We start from the raw sequence: 17,404 nt of genomic DNA, 5'->3' as shown, positions 1-17,404 counted from the left end.
CTTAAAAGTGGCTCACTGACTAACATCATGATGTCATCAGTTCTGAGGAGTCTCCCCGCAGAATAAAAGGTTAACAGCTGCATGATTACAGCAGCCAGCACAATCTTAAACTGAATTTGAGTTATCAGTAGATCAGAGATGTGTTCACATGAACCGTGTAATCGGACCAAACTGTTTTCTATGATTTAAATAAAGATTTAAAACTTGAACACTCAACTGTCAACACAGACAGGTGATGTGCTTGGAGGGTTTGAGGTACCTGAGCAGAGCGATGGTGTCGTCCAGAGAGCCGACCAGCAGGTCTGGATATTTGTTCCCATCAACATCCAGACCTCCAGACAGAGAGTACCCGAAAGTCCTGAACCCAGGAGAGACCGCACGGCCCAGGATCACCTGCAGAGAGACAGAGGGGAGTCACAGGTGTGACCTACGGCTGACCGTCATCATACAGGTGTGTTCAGTGTCAGACCTGGCTCGGTTCTGTAGAGACCCCCTCACTGCTGCCGCTCCAGATCATTACACTTCCTGTTTCATGGAACGGAGCCCCGACTGCAAAGTCTGACACAAAGAGATCAGAGTCTTCATCACACATCAGAGTCTACATCACACATCAGAGTCTTCATCATACATCAGAGTCTTCATCATACATCAGAGTCTACATCACACATCAGAGTCTTCATCATACATCAGAGTCTTCATCACACATCAGACTTTTCATCACTTCATCCTCAGTGTTTTATCGTGTCCTCACCCTGGAAGCCATCTTGGTTGAGGTCTCCGGCGGCGGTCACAGACATACCGAAGGCCGACCCGGCCGGTCCTCTCAGTACCACACTGGGCTGAGAATCAAACCGACCTCCTGCATTCATGTAGACATAAACTGCCCCGCCCACCTCCTGCTGACGATGGAAGTAAAAAGGAGCGCCCACCAGCAGGTCGTTCCACCTGCAGCAGGAATTTAACCAATAAATGTGACCGTGTTTTATTCAGATTTTAGGATCTCGCTGTGAGAAGCCTATTTTCTGATTGGGTGTGAGCTGTGTGTCTTTGTTACCCGTCGTTGTTGAGGTCGGTGGTTGCCACGGCGTTACCGAAGTACGAGCCCGTCTGCTCACCGCGCAGAGTCTGCTGAATCATCAGTTTATCAGAGCGTTTGACCGCCAACAGCACAGAACCACGAGCATCGTCTTTACTGTCCTTTGGAGCTCCTGTTCATCAAAACATTGATCAATACATCAATCAATACGTCAGTCAGTCAATCAAAAGATCAATAGATCTGTTCAATACTTTACAGTCCATCACCTGTTACTATGGTTTCATCTTCCTGAAAGAGGAGGCGACGAGCCTGAGTGAGTGAATATCCTGCACACACACACACGCACACACACAGTTCATGTTATTTAACTCTACATTAGTTTCCTTTTAGTGATAATAATAATAATAATAATAATAATACATTTAGTCTCCATTCAGAGAGCTGAATGAGCTGTTAGCCCCTCCTGTCTGCAGTGTACTCATGAATGTAATAGATTACTTTGATACTAACTTAACTTGAAAACACGAAGATTCTCAGATCAGAGATAATGATGTCATCAGGAAGTGACGTACCACTGAATCACATCAACATGTTTCATGATTGATTGATTGATTGATTGATTGATTGATTGATTGTGTTTCATGCCTTCACTCAGTCAGGAATCTGACATAAAGGGACAGTTCACCTATGTAAATGTTCCTGCGCTGCAGGTTGGGGAAGGAGCTCCTCCTGGTGTCAAAGAGGACGTCTGGATTCATCCAGGAGACGTGGACGTTACCTACAACACACACACACACACACACACACACACACACATATAAATAATCAGAAGAACAGATGTCGTCTCAGAGAGAAGAGGTGATAAACAGTCTCACCTTGCCATTCGAAGCTTCCAGGTGAGCCGACAATGACTTCAGTCTGAGTGATGGAGGCAGAGATCCCCATGTTACACATGACCTGACTGCGGACATCACCCAGGTGACTAAACACACACAGAAACACAGGTCAACTGACAGGAAACACCATGTGTCATGTGACCTGCGTGTCATGTGACTCACCTGCAGGGCTGGTCGAGGTTCTGCCAGTCGATGTCTGTGTCGTTGTACTGCAGGTCGTTTCCACGGAGATAACAGTGGCCAATCATATGTCTGAGTTTGAACGCTCCGTAGAGTTTAACGAAACGATGACCACACGTCTGGAAGGAGAGAGGAGTGACGAGAGCTAGTAAGTTAATTGGTTATACTTAGTTAGTTCGTTGGCTAGTTAGTTAGTTAGTTAGTGGGCTAATTAGTTAGGTAGTTGGTTGGTTGGTTGGTAGGTATGTAAGTTGGCTAATTAGTTAACTAATCCATTAGTTAATTTGCGTATTAGTTAGTAAACAAATATATTCAGTAGTCATTAATAAATCAGATTAATTAAACAGTCAGTTTGGTAGTTGGGAGGGTAAGTTGACATTCAGTGCGCTAGACAACTGGTAAGTCAGTGAGTCAGTTAGCCAGTAACTAATGAGCTGATCAGATTAACCAACTAGTTGTTTAGCTGTGCAATCAGTCAATTAGTCAGCCAGTTACAATTAATTATTTAGTTACTTATTTAGTCAACATAGTTAACCAGTCAGATATTTAGGAAATTAAGTCAGTCAGTCAGTCTTAGTTTGGTTAGTTTAATCACTTAGTCAGACAATTTTGGTATCAATTGAAATAGTTAGGCATAATAACTGATTTAGTTAATTGTTTAGTCAGTTGTTCTGTAGTTAATAACGAGTTGAGCAAGTTAAGTAAGGTAATTAGTTATTTACTCATTGGATTAGTAAATTGGGTCACCGATCGACTGTGTGTGTTCAGGTATCTCTACAGTTAACATAAATGGTGAACTGAGCCTTTAAAATCAAGATCTACATTAATGATTGAAAATAGAGACAGCTTGATGAGCCAATGAGAAAACAGACTCACCAGGACCCGCCCCCCAGGTCGACCCTGGCTGGCTACTGAGACACCCAACCACATGTCCTCAATCAGGTCCTCAGACAGGTTCACGTCTGAAACAGAGAGGAGAGGTGACGGACACTAAACTGGATTACAGCCACTCAGACAGCAGCTGCCACGTCTCACTGAGGAGTGGACTACCCATGATGCACCAGGAGAGATACGATCACAGATCAGCTCGTGAAGCACAGAAATGTTTTATGTGAATATAATAACAGTGACTGAGCAGATCTGTTACTGGTAATACTGCATAAAGTACCAGTACTGTACTGTAGTACTGATAATATACTACTAGTACTGCACATATAGAGTACCAGTACTGTACTGTACTGTACTGTACTGTAGTAATATGTAAAGTATTTACACTACCGTTTAAAAGTTTGGGGTCACTTAGAAATGTCCTTATTTTTTAAAGAAAACCACTGTTTTTTTTCAAAGAAGATAACATTAAATTAATCAGAAATACAGTCTAGACATTGTTAATGTGGTAAATGACTATTCTAGCTGGAAACAACTGATTTTTAATGGAATATCTACATAGGTGTACAGACCCAGTGAGCAAAAAGTGGTCTAGATCACGTCTTTTAGACGTCATTTACGGACATCCAAGACGTCTAAAAGATGTCCCCTGGGGAGCCAGAATGAAAGTTTTTTATACGTCTTTTCTGGACGTTGTATAGACGTTTATATGTTGTTTACCAACTAATTCTGGCTGTCAGTGGACGTCCAGATCATAGCCAGTATGAACTTCTATTCTCAACTAATTCTGGATGTCAGTGGATGTCTAGATTATGGCCTGACTATTGACATGGCCAGGCCATGATCTGGACGTCCATTGACAGCCAGAATTAGTCGATAAATGACGTTGAGAAAAGACGTCCAGTCAGGCCATAATCTAGACATCCACTGACATCCAGAATTAGTTGAGAATAGATGTTCATACTGGCTATGATCTGGACGTCCACTGACAGCCAGAATTAATCGATAAACGATATATAAACGTCTGTACAACGTCCAGAAAAGACGTATAAAAAACTTTCATTCTTGCTCCCCAGAGGACGTCTTTTAGACGTCTTGGATGTCCATAAATGATGTCTAAAAGACGTGATCTAGACCACTTTTTGCTCACTGGGGAGACCCATTTCCAGCAACCATCACTCCTGTGTTCTAATGGTACATTGTGTTAGCTAATCGTGTTAAAAGGCTAATTGATGTGCAATTATGTTAGCACGGCTGAAAACTGTTGTGCTGATTAGAGAAGCTATAAAACTGGCCCTTCTTTGAGCTAGTTGAGTATCTCGAGCGTCAGCATTTGTGGGTTCGATTATTCTCTCAAAATGGCCAGAAAAAGAGAACTTTCTTCTGGAACTCGACAGTCTGTTCTTGTTCTGAGAAATGAAGGCTAGTCCATGTGAGAAATTGCCAAGAAACTGAAGATGTCCTACAACGGTGTGCACTACTCCCTTCAGAGAACAGCACAAACGGGCTCTAAGCAGAATAGAAAGAGAAGTGGGAGGCCCCGGTCAGAGGACAAGTACATTAGAGTCTCTAGTTTGAGAAATAGACGCCTCACAGCTCCTCAACTGGCAGCTTCATTAAATGGTAACCGCAAAACGCCAGTCTCAACGTCCACAGTGGAGAGGCGACCCCGGGATGCTGGCCTTCTAGGCAGTGTAGCAAAGAAAAAGCCATATCTGAGACTGGCCAATAAAAGGAAAAGGTTAAGATGGGCGAAAGAACACAGACATTGGACAGAGGAAGATTCAGGAAGAAAAGTGTTATGGACAGACACATCTAAGTTTGAGGTGTTTGGATCACACAGAAGAACATTTGTGAGACGCAGAACAAGTGAAAAGATGCTGGAGGAGTGCCTGACGCCATCTGTCAAGCATGGTGGAGGTAATGTGATGGTGTGGGGCTGCTTTGGTGCTGGTGAAGTGGGAGATTTGTACAAGGTAAAAGGGATTTTGAATAAGGGAGGCTATCACTCCATTTTGCAACACCATGCCATACCCTTTGGACAGCGCTTGATTGGAGCCAATTTCCTCCTACAACAGGACAATGACCCAAAGCACACCTCCAAACCATGCAAGAACTATTCAGGGAAGAAGCAGTCAGCTGGTATTCTGTCTGTGATGGAGTGGCCAGCGCAGTCACCAGATCTCAACCCTATTGAGCTGTTGTGGGAGCAGCTTGACCGTATGGTATATAAGGTTGCCCCCAAGTTTGAAAGACAAAATTGCAACCCTTGCAACTCATTTGATGAATAAAAGTGAGTTTTCATGGAAAACATGAAATTGTCTGGGTGACCCCAATCCTCAGAGATGTAGTGAAGTAGAAGTAAAACGTTAAATTAAATGGAGATACTCAAGTAGAGAAAAGTACCTCACATTTGTATTAGGTTAGGGTTACTTGAGTAAAGTACTTAGTTACTTTACACACGTTACAGGTCAATCTTACTGTGAAGATACGATATACTTTATTGTCCCTGTAGCGAAATTCGTCTTGGATTCAAGAGTGTGGCACTAGAGGTGAGTCTCACCTGGGTCAATGAGCTTCATCCTGCTGCAGTCTGAGTGGTCAGCAGTGATCTGACAGCTGTACACTCCTCCTGTTCGATTGGCTGGAACATTAGGCTCCGCCATCTCCCTGGGTGCTCCGACCAATAGCCTGTCAGGATGAGACAGGATCAGACAGGTGAGAAGGTGCGTTACCTTCAGAGTAAACTTTCTCCCTGGAATGCCTTGAAGGACTTGAAGCATCCTGGAACTCTTTCAAGGACTCCAGGACCTTTCTAAAGCAGCGTTTGGTTCAAACATTTAACTTCTTTTGTGAAGAGAACCCTCTGTTCTTCTGACGGTTCTGGAATAAATGAAGAGATGTGTGAAGGACGTCCAGGACACACACACACACACACACACACACAGACACAGACACAGACACACACACACACACACACACACACACAGACACAGACACAGACACACAGACACACACACAGACACACACAGACACACAGGACAATCTCACCCAATAATTGTCTGGACTAACTGGACTATCTGGATTATCTGGATTATCTGGACTAACTGGACTAACTGGACTATCTGGACTATCTGGATTATCTGGATTATCTGGACTAACTGGACTATCTGGATTATCTGGATTATCTGGATTATCTGGACTAACTGGACTAACTGGACTATCTGGACTATCTGGATTATCTGGATTATCTGGACTAACTGGACTATCTGGATTATCTGGATTATCTGGACTAACTGGACTAACTGGACTATCTGGATTATCTGGATTATCTGGACTAACTGGACTAACTGGATTATCTGGACTCCCCTGCAGATCGACACTCAATCCACACGGAGCTTTTAGACTTTTGTTCATTGCAGATTTAAATGCTGTAAAATGATATTTTAATGAGTTAATAAGTCTCCCCCCTCACACCAGACCTCTAACTGAACTGGACCGGACTGGACTGGACTAACTGGCCTGTGCTGGTCCCTGCTGAACTGGACTGGAAACACTGAAACAATGTGTGAAATGTGTCCAAACAGCTGAGAATTCGTTTAAAGTGTGTGTGTGTGTGTGTGTGTGTGTGTGTGTGTGTGTGTGTGTGTGTGTGTGTGTGTGTATAATGCTCTCTGAATGAGTTTCATTTCCTGTCACACACACACAGATGTGGGATCAGTGCTCCAGCTGAACACACAGCAGTTGATCCAGGTATCTGTGTGACCTCTGACCTCAGATCTGATCAGGTGTGTTACCATGGTGATGTTTGATCAGACGTCATGTGACCTGACAGACTGATATTAAAGCAACAGTTTGAACTCTTCAAGGACTCCTGGAACATCCTCAAGGACCACCCAACCTCCCAAGGAGCCCTCAACCCTTCCCTGTCATAATTATTGATCAGCTATTGATTTCCAACCAATCACAGAGAGAGACACCTGATGGGATGAGCCAATCAGAGGACACATTTACCTCTTGACGCCTTGAACTCCCAGAGGGAATGAGATTAATGTGTGTGTGTGTGTGTGTGTGTGTGTGTGTGTGTGTGTGTGGTCCATTAGCAGCCAATCCAATTAGAGAACATAAAGAGCCAGTCGTCATGGTGACTGTAGAGACAGAGAGCTGTGTGACCTCTGAGTGACCTCTACACTCTGGACCAGTGAGAGAGACTGTGAGGGGGAGACGAGGGAGATGGGTGAGTCAAAGACACTGTGACAGGTGAGACAGGTGGGACAAGTGAGACAGGTGAGACTGGTGGGAGAGGTGAGACAGGTGGGACAGGTGAGACAGGTGGGACATATTAGACAGCTGAGACAAGGACACTGTGACAGGTCAGACATGTGAGACTGGTGGGACAGATGAGACAGGTGAGACTGGTGGGACAGGTGAGACAGGTGGGACAGATAAGACAGGTGGGACAGGTGAGACAGGTGAGACAAGGACACTGTGACAGGTCACAGGACCTGAGGTGAACCTGAGGTCACCCTGAGGTCATGTGACCTGTCAGCATCAGTTACAGCAGCAGCTGCTCAGACTCTGAACACTGACGTCTGTCTCTGCTGACATGTCTCCGGGACCTGAACAAATCCCTCCAGGACTCCTGGAACAAACCCAACGACCTACAGAAAAGGTCCTTTCTAAAGATTCCTGTACCCTCCTCTCGAAGGCCTAACACTTTCTCAAGATTTCCCCAGTGGCTCCTGGAGTCTCCACAAGGACGCCAAGAAGTTATTCAAAGAGCCCTGGAACTAAACACTAAAGACTCTCTAAGCACGTGTTGAAGAACATCTACAACCTCCTTGACAACTCATCAAACCTCCTCCAGAACCACTTCGCACTTCAGCAAAGACTCCTGGAACTACTTTAAAGACCCCTTGAACCTCCACTTGGCTTTCAAGGACCACTCAATTTTTCTCAATAACCCTGAAACTTCCTCAATGACTCTTCGAAGCTCCTCCAGTTTCAGCCTCAGCCTCAGCTTCAGTTTCAGCTTCAGCCTCAGTTTCAGTTTCAGCTTCAGCCTCAGCCTCAGTTTCAGCCTCGGCTTCAGCCTCAGTTTCAGCTTCAGCCTCAGCTTCAGCCTCAGCTTCAGTTTCAGCTTCAGTTTCAGCTTCAGCCTCAGTTTCAGCTTCAGCTTCAGCCTCAGTTTCAGTTTCAGTTTCAGTTTCAGCTTCAGCCTCAGTTTCAGTTTCAGCTTCAGCCTCAGTTTCAGTTTCAGCTTCAGCCTCAGCCTCAGTTTCAGCCTCGGCTTCAGCCTCAGCCTCAGTTTCAGTTTCAGTTTCAGCTTCAGCCTCAGTTTCAGCTTCAGCTTCAGTCTCAGTTTCAGTTTCAGTTTCAGCTTCAGCCTCAGCCTCAGTTTCAGCCTCGGCTTCAGCCTCAGTTTCAGCTTCAGCCTCAGCTTCAGCCTCAGCTTCAGCTTCAGTTTCAGCTTCAGCCTCAGTTTCAGTTTCAGCTTCAGCTTCAGCTTCAGCCTCAGTTTCAGTTTCAGCTTCAGCTTCAGCTTCAGCCTCAGTTTCAGCTTCAGCTTCAGCTTCAGTCTCAGTTTCAGTTTCAGCTTCAGTCTCAGTTTCAGCCTTGGCTTCCTGCTGCAGCTGATGTTTTCTCAGACAGGAGAATCAAACACATTATTAACACTGGAGGGCATTCACCTGACTGAGTGTGTGTGTGTGTGTGTGTGTGTGTGTGTGTGTGTGTGTGTGTGTGTGCGTGCGCATGCACTGCAGTGTAATAATGTGTTGCATGAGGGGTTCTGTAGATGAAAAATACACTATTACCCGGTTACACAAGAGGAATTTACTCTGTCTCTCTCTCTCTCACACACACACACACACACACACACAAATAACCTGTGCCGTTGTTGTTGATGTCGTTCTCTCCATCTGTCTGTCTGTCTGTCTGTCTGTCTGTCTGTCTCAGCAAGCTTCTCAACAACTTTCATCAGATCAATAATAAATGAGCAGCATCGTCACGGTAACAGTGTGTGTGTTCACAGCTGGTGTGTGTGTGTGTGTGTGTGTGTGTCACCATCAGGCAGCGTGACAGGTCACATGATGTTAACAGGATTTAGATAAACGGACTTAGCATTCGTCTCAGCGATCAAAGGGTTTACAACACAGTCGGACATGTTGACGTGTTGACTGCAGGTTGGGAATTGAACCATTGACCGTCTGATTGGCGGACTCACATTACAGACTGAACACTGACTCAGATTAACAGACTCAACAGTGATTCAGATTACAGACTCAACACTGACTCAGATTAACAGACTCAACAGTGACTCAGATTAACAGACTCAACACTGATTCAGATTACAGACTCAACACTGACTCAGATTAACAGACTCGACACTGACTCAAAGCCCTAGGCCTCTGACTCAGGCCTCTGCTCGAAAATGACATGCCCATAATGAATAGAGTATATCTCTGCAACTGTATGGTCTATATGAATAATCTTGGTATCATAATAAAGGTAACACTTGTGAGATTTCTGAAAAGGTGTAAGCATTAGTATAGATGTTACTGGGTCAGAGTAAATGAAGAAGGAACACAGCATAAATGAAAGATTTCATTTCCGCCTAACAAAACTGTACACTTTTAGAGTAAATATCCCCTTTGAATCATGCAGTTGCAGCCCAAAACCTCCAGCAAATAATAGCAAAAAATCTGAACATTACCTGTGCCAAGACTGATGCTAATAAAGTAAAGCAGAGCAAAGTTAGAGAGGTTTTAGTAGAGACATTTTTCAGGCGGAAATTAGCCATTTGGGCACACCCATCTAAATACTGTTCTCAAAACTGTTTTGGCTTTGTTCTGAAAAATCAACCAGACCTACATACATTTTCCCATTGAAAGAAAACCATACAAAGGAACTGAAGTTTGACTCCAACTGGAGCAGAAATAGTCAAATCTGATGTAGAAAGTGAAGTGAAGTGTAGAAACTGTGCGCTCTGTGTTTTGGTGCGTAATGCCGGCGGAGCTGTCAATCACCCACGACAGGTTAGACGTTAGACATTTTGGGAATGCATTGGTCAATTTGGATGATTGACACCTCTATCGAACCGTCAGAGCCAATAGAATTGAGGTGCATTCTCCAAATCCATGACAACAAAAACTATCCGCCAGCTGATGGCCCTGGCTGAGGCTGTGGCTGAGGGGGTGGGGCAGATGGGGTGTATTTACTACTCTACTCCACACTATACCTGTCCTCCTGGAACCGAAGCCTTTCCTGAACTGTCAGGAATCATTTCAAAGTGACACAGACACATTGGATTAGCCGGTGGAGGCGGTGTAATGCACTTGAACACAATTTATAATCACAAAACAGCAAATGTAAGACATAATTCATGATTATGTCTGTATAAAGTGATGTTTATTTTTGCTCTTCTTCGGCTGCTGTTTCAGTGAGTTTGGGGCGTAGAGTGATGAGACTTATACAATTTGAATCTGCAGAGTCCCAGCTTTCATATGACATGCTGTTTGTATCGTTATCATGAAGTAGCGTAATCGCTAGCGCCAGTTTTGCGGGCATGCGCCGTTAGCGTGTTTTTTCTACGTGCTCATTTAGTTGCTTGGTGTCGGAATTGTGTTTCGATTAGGTGAAAATGGTTATCATGAGCTTTTAGCAGAGCTTCTCCCCGTTAAGTGGGTGTGCTGCATGAATATGTTGCTACATGGTTAGCATGCCCTTATATGGTGTGTGTTGCAACATGCGCAGCTGCCCCCGGTACCGGGGGCGCTCGGGTTCAAGAGGTTTACAGACTCAACACTGACTCAGATTAACAGGGTTAGGGTTAAATATAAGTTCTGGGCCAGCAGACTTGTAGAAATGATTTAAATCATCGTTAAAGTTTAGACTGAATAAAATATGCGCGTGTGTTCAGTTCAAAATGATCTGTCAGCCAATCAGAGAGCAGCACGTGTTTCAGACAGGTTGAGACAGACAGGTGTGTACTCACAGGTAGCTGTCTGTCTTCAGGTCCTGGTGCAGAGCCACAGACAGTCCAAACAGACTTCCGTCTCTGCCCATCTTCAGCACCGGGAACGATGTGTCGAGGTTCAATGCCACGCACACACCCACCCACACACTCAGCAGCACACACACACCTGTCGCCATGGAGATGCACACCTGAGAGGACGACAACAACAGGTGAGTGTCAGACGGGTCACAGTAAACTGAACTTGATGATAGACAACACTGTTGTGCAGCATTGATTGCTGATTGGCTGTTTGAGATCACGTGACCTGCTGATAAAGGCGATCCCACGCCTGACTGACTTCCTGTCGCTCTGCCCGCTGGCTCAGATAATAAAAAGTTATTCATCATTACGGAGCCGACAAATCATTGTTTAATTCTTTAAGATTATTTTTCATCTGGCAGACAAACGTTGGGCCTTCCTGGTTTAAGTGAAGGACGGTGTTCACATCAGCTGCTTTGACCTTTGACCGTTCCTGAGATATCGTCTTCACAAGAGTGGGACGGACAGATGACCTGACAACATGACGGCCCCGAACACGACTGTCACTGACAGGGAAGAATAAAAATAACAATAACTGCTGAGTATCTTCACTCAGGTTCTAACATAGTTTTGAAGTACTTGTACTGTACTTGAGTAATTTCTTCTGTACTTCCACTGCGTCACATTTACGTCCTCACAGTTAATGTTTGTGAGAACATGATGACAAAGTGAAGTTTATATAAAGAAGCTCATCTGCTGCAGTAACACTGAAGCTTCAGTCTGTAACAGCTGCAACCATCTTATTTTCATTCTCCACTGATCTGAACATTATTTCAATTATTTATCAAATCATTTGTTAAGTCTATAAAAAAGTTTGTCATAATTTCTCAGTCTTCAAATGTCTTATTTTGTTTCTTCATTTACTGTCAGAAATATCAAAGAAAAGCAGCAAATCATCACATTTAACGAGCTGGAAGCAGACGACCGGACGGATTCTGGGGACGGCTCGTTATTTTCAACCCTAAGGGTTCTGGGTCAGGGGTTAGGGGTTAACCCAGAAATACTCAAACGCTTCATGCGACTATGGTTCTGTCTGAAAAAAGACTTGCATTGTTTTTTCCCGGTGGCTGGAAGAAACCGTTATGATATATTTAATATAATTATTACAGGCCTTGGTCGACTGGTGTTATTATCTTCAGGCTCCAGTGAAACGTGTGTCGAACACAAAGACAGCAGAGCTTTGAAGAAGAACCATCAGAACACATTTCAACTCATTTTCTGCAGACGGACTGATCGATGAACCGACCAATCGCTGCAGCTCCATCACAAGTCATTTTGTACGATTAGTGAATCCACTGAAGTTAAAGATACTCGTGAGAGAAACACAAGTTCATGTGATGAAATCAGAAACGTGAAAGATACATTTGTTGATTCAGAAACATGAATAATTTGAGCTCAAATTAAAGAGTAGAAGAAGAAATTCAAACCTTTGTCTCTTCCTGTCGTTTGTAATAAAGATTGATTCAACGTTCCTCAGCAGGTCGTCGGTCTGATGTCTCCTCCGTCTGCTCACTGACTGATCCTCCTCTCTCTCTACTCCTCCTACAGGACTCTCCACCCTCCCCCCTCTCTCTCTCTCTCTCTCATTCTCATTCTTCAGTTGTGCTCGCTCGCCCTTAAATGAAATCATGTCTCTCTCTCTGTGTTAACCCGCCCACACACACACACACACACACAGGTCATAAATGGATTCAGGACATTCGGGCGTGCGAAGGCACCTTGATTGTCTCTCTCTCCACACACACACACGCGCTCCTGTTTCTAATGTGTGTGTGTGTGCGTGTGTGTGTGTGTGTGTGTGTGTGTGTGTGTGTGTGTGTGTGAAGGTGAATGTGAATGTTTGACTAATGTTATGAGGCCTGAACTCACACACGCGCATGCACACACACACACACACACACACACACACACACACACACACTTAGGGCTTATTTCAGCTTCCTGTATTTGTGATGACTTCCTCGTTTTACCCTTTATCTGATTTTCACACACACACGCACACACAGCTATACTCGAGGTAAAATGAAAGCGTGACGTGATCGTACGCAGACTACAGAGTTGACTGGAAGCATCTGAACAGTTTTGTGCTTCAGATTTAAATCTTTTTTTGACGCCACTCTTGAATCATTGAGAGGCAGCGAGCGACTTCAGAACTTCAACCTGTGAAGCCGACACAAAACAACTTGCACTTCCTCTATTGGCCACTTGAGGCTCCACAGTGAGTCAATCCCCATAAGGAATAAACACCCGGAGTCAGGGGTGGACTGGGACAAAAATACAGCTCTGGCATTTTCTGTCCAGACCAGCCCACTACATTATCAGCGGACACCACGTAGAAGTCCACAAATCTCGTGGCGTCCTTTCTCACACATACTACAAAGGAGAGTCATATTCCTTGATAGCAGTTAACAAATAAAGCACGTAGCTATGAACTCAAGGACTAGAACTGACAGCTATAGCAATCAACCAATCAATCTTTGTTCATTATAGTGTCAAATCACAACAGAAGTTATGTTATGACCAGGGGTGGGACGAGACTAACGGGAAGAACCCAAAACCAGAGACGGGGTGGAGTTTTTCTCACATCATTACTTACATTTGCACAACAGTTGGTGCATTTCTCAAAACAATTAGTACAAACTGCAAAACCTTGTTGATAACCTGCAAAAGCATGTCACATGCTCAAAATAGAGGTCATTCCTCAAAACCAAGTATTCCTATCAATGAAAGTGTGTGTGTGTCATAAAAAAAAGTCCTGACACCATCATTTATGAACAAGGTAGTCAAATGGCTTTGTCGTGTTTTCATTAGGACACTTTACTAGTGTTTCCCAATGCAAAAAAGCCAGATCTTTGTGACCTGAAAATGCTCAAGACTATACACTAACACTATACACAGCCATTTGAAAACTACAGTAAAAGTAACACATTTACACACAAATTATACCTATTAGATAGTTATCACCTCAGTAAACAATAAATTAATTGAAAGATTACAATAAATTCAATGGTAAATATTGCAAATTAAACTTATTATTTCCTACAGGTTTACTTGTGTTTTGTATCTCTGTTTACAGCTCATCAGGCCACGTGAATGTTTACTGTTGCTATGGCAACAAGAGACCGCTGACGTTAGCATCTGTTAGCTAGCTTAGCTAAATCATCTGAACAATAATAACCCATAATATCACAATTTGGCGTATTTGAACAAAATCAACCACAACTACCAACAGTCACAGCCCTTCAACTCTGGGCTGATGTGCTGCCACATGTTAGACTGTCAAAGTTCGAACAATAACGGCTTCAGTCCCTGAGGAGCTACGTTAGCATTAGCGGCAGCTACGTTAGCATTAGCGGCAGCTGCGTTAGCATTAGCGGCAGCTGCGTTAGCATTAGCGGCAGCTACGTTAGCATTAGCGGCAGCTGCGTTAGCATTAGCGGCAGCTGCGTTCATCAGTATGTTAGTGAGGTCACATCACATTGAATGTAAAAACGTCTTTTACTTTGTTTTGGACGTGTCTCAAACATTTAGCCGAGCCAGCCCCAGGCTGACGTTACTCACCCTGTCTGCCTCCACTCGCTCATCATCGACAGGTCCTCCTCCCTCGTCTCCCGGCGCAGCAGCACCTGTGGCTGCTGGCGGGTCGGTGTCACTGGTCCCGGCACCAAAAAGCTCCGTCAACTTCGCACATTTAGCAGCCTCCACCTCCAGAGACTTCAACTTTTTAATCGCTGTTTCTCAGCTGTTTCTTCCTCTTATCCATTTCAAGTAGCGACACAGTTTGGAAGACGCTCACTACCACTACACACTAACGGTACTACTGGCTCAGCAGCAGCCCGGCCCGCCCATCGAGGTCCCGCCCCCCTGGTTCGTGTCGTGATTGACAGCACTGTCAGCCCATGATTGATTGACAATGACAAACAATAGACCAATTATATGTGTCGATGCTGGGAACACACTGATAGCCCTCTATAGCCAATGGGAGGGAATTCAGAGAAGAAGAAAAAACAAAAAAACAAAAAAAAACATAGCGGACCGGACCGGACCGGCCCACATTGGGTCAACGGCCCACCGGGACGATGCCCGGTATGCCAGATGGCCAGTCCACCCCTGCCCGGAGTGGAGGAGAGCACAGAGTGAGTGAGTGAGTGAGTGAGTGAGTGAGTGAGTGAGTGAGTGAGTGAGTTAGTTAGTTAGTTAGTTAGTTAGTTAGTTAGTTAGTTAGTTAGTTTGTTTGTTTGTTTGTTTGTTTGTTTGTTTGTTTGTTTGTTTGTTTGCACATTATCAAAACTCAGTGGTTATTAATGCATCAATAATAATAATAATAATAATGAAAAACTGAACAGTGTTGATGTCAAACACGTCTCTGTTCTGTGTTCTGCTGAAGTTAGCATGCTAACCAGCTAGCTGCTAACAGCACTGTGTAGCTCAGAGGTGATAGTCTGACAGCCTGTAGTTTATAAAGCAGTCAGTTCACTCCTGAGTCGAACAAGTCGACAACATAAACTCACTAAATGTTTCTCTCTGTGACTGAACTCAGACAAGCTTCACTCAAACTGGACACAAACTGAACCACAGTCACCAGAACAGTGTTGGTTTGTCTCCACAGTCTGTTGGGAATTGATGGTAGGGCAGGGGTGGTTATTAGAAATTAATAATTATTGATAATAATTATTAAAATTAATAAAATAAAAATTCATTAAATACATTTTCAAATCGTTAAAACGGGGCACCACCCTGGAATCAGGGACCAATAACCAGACCAAAATTAGTCTCATAGAAGGGTTCACTTTAAATGTAAATATTTGTAAAATATTTACAATTAAAGGAACAATGAAGGAAATGAATCCAAGCACTGACCATCACAACCAGTAAATGCCACAAAACATATGCACAAAATAATCACAGAAAACTGCTATAGACTTTATTATTGTTAGCAAATTGATTAAATCAATAATATTTTCAATAAACAAAAATCAATCACTCAACCAAAGCAGCTAAACTAGAAAGTAAACTAAGACAAACTCAAGCACAAATAACAAACAAGCATGGGTGTGTGTGTGTGTGTGTATCAGAGAGACAAAGAAAGAGGAGCCAAGATGGCGGTTGTAGTCAAAGAAACAAGATGGCGGAGAGCCAAAATGGCGGTCACACTCTCTTGGAGGGTGACATCACGGAGTGTTACATTGAAAGGACTACAAAAATGGCCTAACCGGAATTGGGGAACTCAAAATAAAAATATCCTCCTTCTGCAAGTGGGGGGAAAGAGGCTGGTTGCACAGCATCTTTTCTGGATCCGGAGCGTGTTTGGTGAACACGGCGCAGTTTTGGCTCGTCTGGCGAGATGAAAGACTGCGGCCTAGGCGGGAAAAATCCAGGCATCTGTATGCTCCATTAGAGTAATAGTTGCTCAGGCGAAAACTGATGCTTCCAACAACTCTTGGACTGCGTTGAACTGGGTCTGACGCGTTCAGGTGCACTTGCAGACAATGGGAGATGGGAGTTTTCCAACCTGGGGGGCCTGTGACAAGCAGGCGCCACCTACTGGACATTAGGGTCAGTGCACTTTCCTTTGTTTAGCAGGCTTTGCTAGTGCAAGGAGACCGCATTTAAGCGTTGAGCTACACGCGGGCCGATCTGATGTCAGAACCATGTGGACAGTCCCAACAGTCACCTCTGGTTCTGTCCAAATGAATCCTCAGTGCACAGAGTAATGTGAAAAGTTCAGTCCAAGTCTGGTGTCCACACGGGTTCACTGGAGGTGAATACAGCTAGCAAAGAGCAGCAGTTGTCAGTTATTTTTGAGCTTCTGATTCAGGTCACATTTTACAGATTAACCTTTAAGGTTTTTTGGAGGAGTTTGTTTTCTGAGTCAGGCTGTGAGGAGGGACGAGGTCTTCGTCTGGACAGACATTGAAACACCTGAGGAACATCTGAAGTTGTGATTCTACATTAATAATCCCACAGATTACTGCAGGTCTTTATTGTGTACCTGTGAAAGTTGCTGTACCAAACTCCATTTAAAAAACTGACAAAAGCAGATTCTTTCAAAGACATATTTATAAAATATACTCGTGAGTTTGGCATGAATCCAGTCCATCAAACAACTTTTCTGTTAATAAATGTCAAGATTTGAATTTAATATATTTCTGACCGTCTGTACATGACAATGATTTTTGTCATGAATTAACTAATCAATATTAATTAACAAAGGGGATTGAGTTTGATCACAAAGTAACCCTGTGACCTGCTGTACACGCCACATTAATACACATTTACATTTTATTATATTATATATATATTTCTTTACTTCTGTTGTTCATCAGATCATTGTGGTGATTTTCTCCA

The 17,404-nt window shown here is 43.8% G+C and overlaps 1 protein-coding gene across 1 annotated transcript in view; it reads right to left on the bottom strand.

The window, feature by feature from the left end:
- Positions 1 to 11,154, bottom strand: part of LOC141019667 (integrin alpha-3-like) — a 30,257-nt gene extending 19,103 nt beyond the window's left edge. The window contains 11 exon segments of the mRNA XM_073494651.1: positions 260 to 393; positions 470 to 558; positions 752 to 945; positions 1,055 to 1,208; positions 1,303 to 1,362; positions 1,722 to 1,814; positions 1,912 to 2,018; positions 2,095 to 2,231; positions 2,989 to 3,074; positions 5,564 to 5,691; positions 10,997 to 11,154. Of these exon segments, the coding sequence (XP_073350752.1) occupies positions 260 to 393; positions 470 to 558; positions 752 to 945; positions 1,055 to 1,208; positions 1,303 to 1,362; positions 1,722 to 1,814; positions 1,912 to 2,018; positions 2,095 to 2,231; positions 2,989 to 3,074; positions 5,564 to 5,691; positions 10,997 to 11,154 (1,340 nt within the window).
- Between the last annotated feature and the right edge of the window lie 6,250 nt (positions 11,155 to 17,404).

Source organism: Pagrus major, chromosome 23 (genome assembly GCF_040436345.1).
Source record: "Pagrus major chromosome 23, Pma_NU_1.0".
In the NCBI taxonomy this organism is placed as follows: domain Eukaryota; kingdom Metazoa; phylum Chordata; class Actinopteri; order Spariformes; family Sparidae; genus Pagrus; species Pagrus major.
Note: the sequence above shows the minus strand (reverse complement) of the source record. Positions and strands in the feature narration are given on the sequence as shown.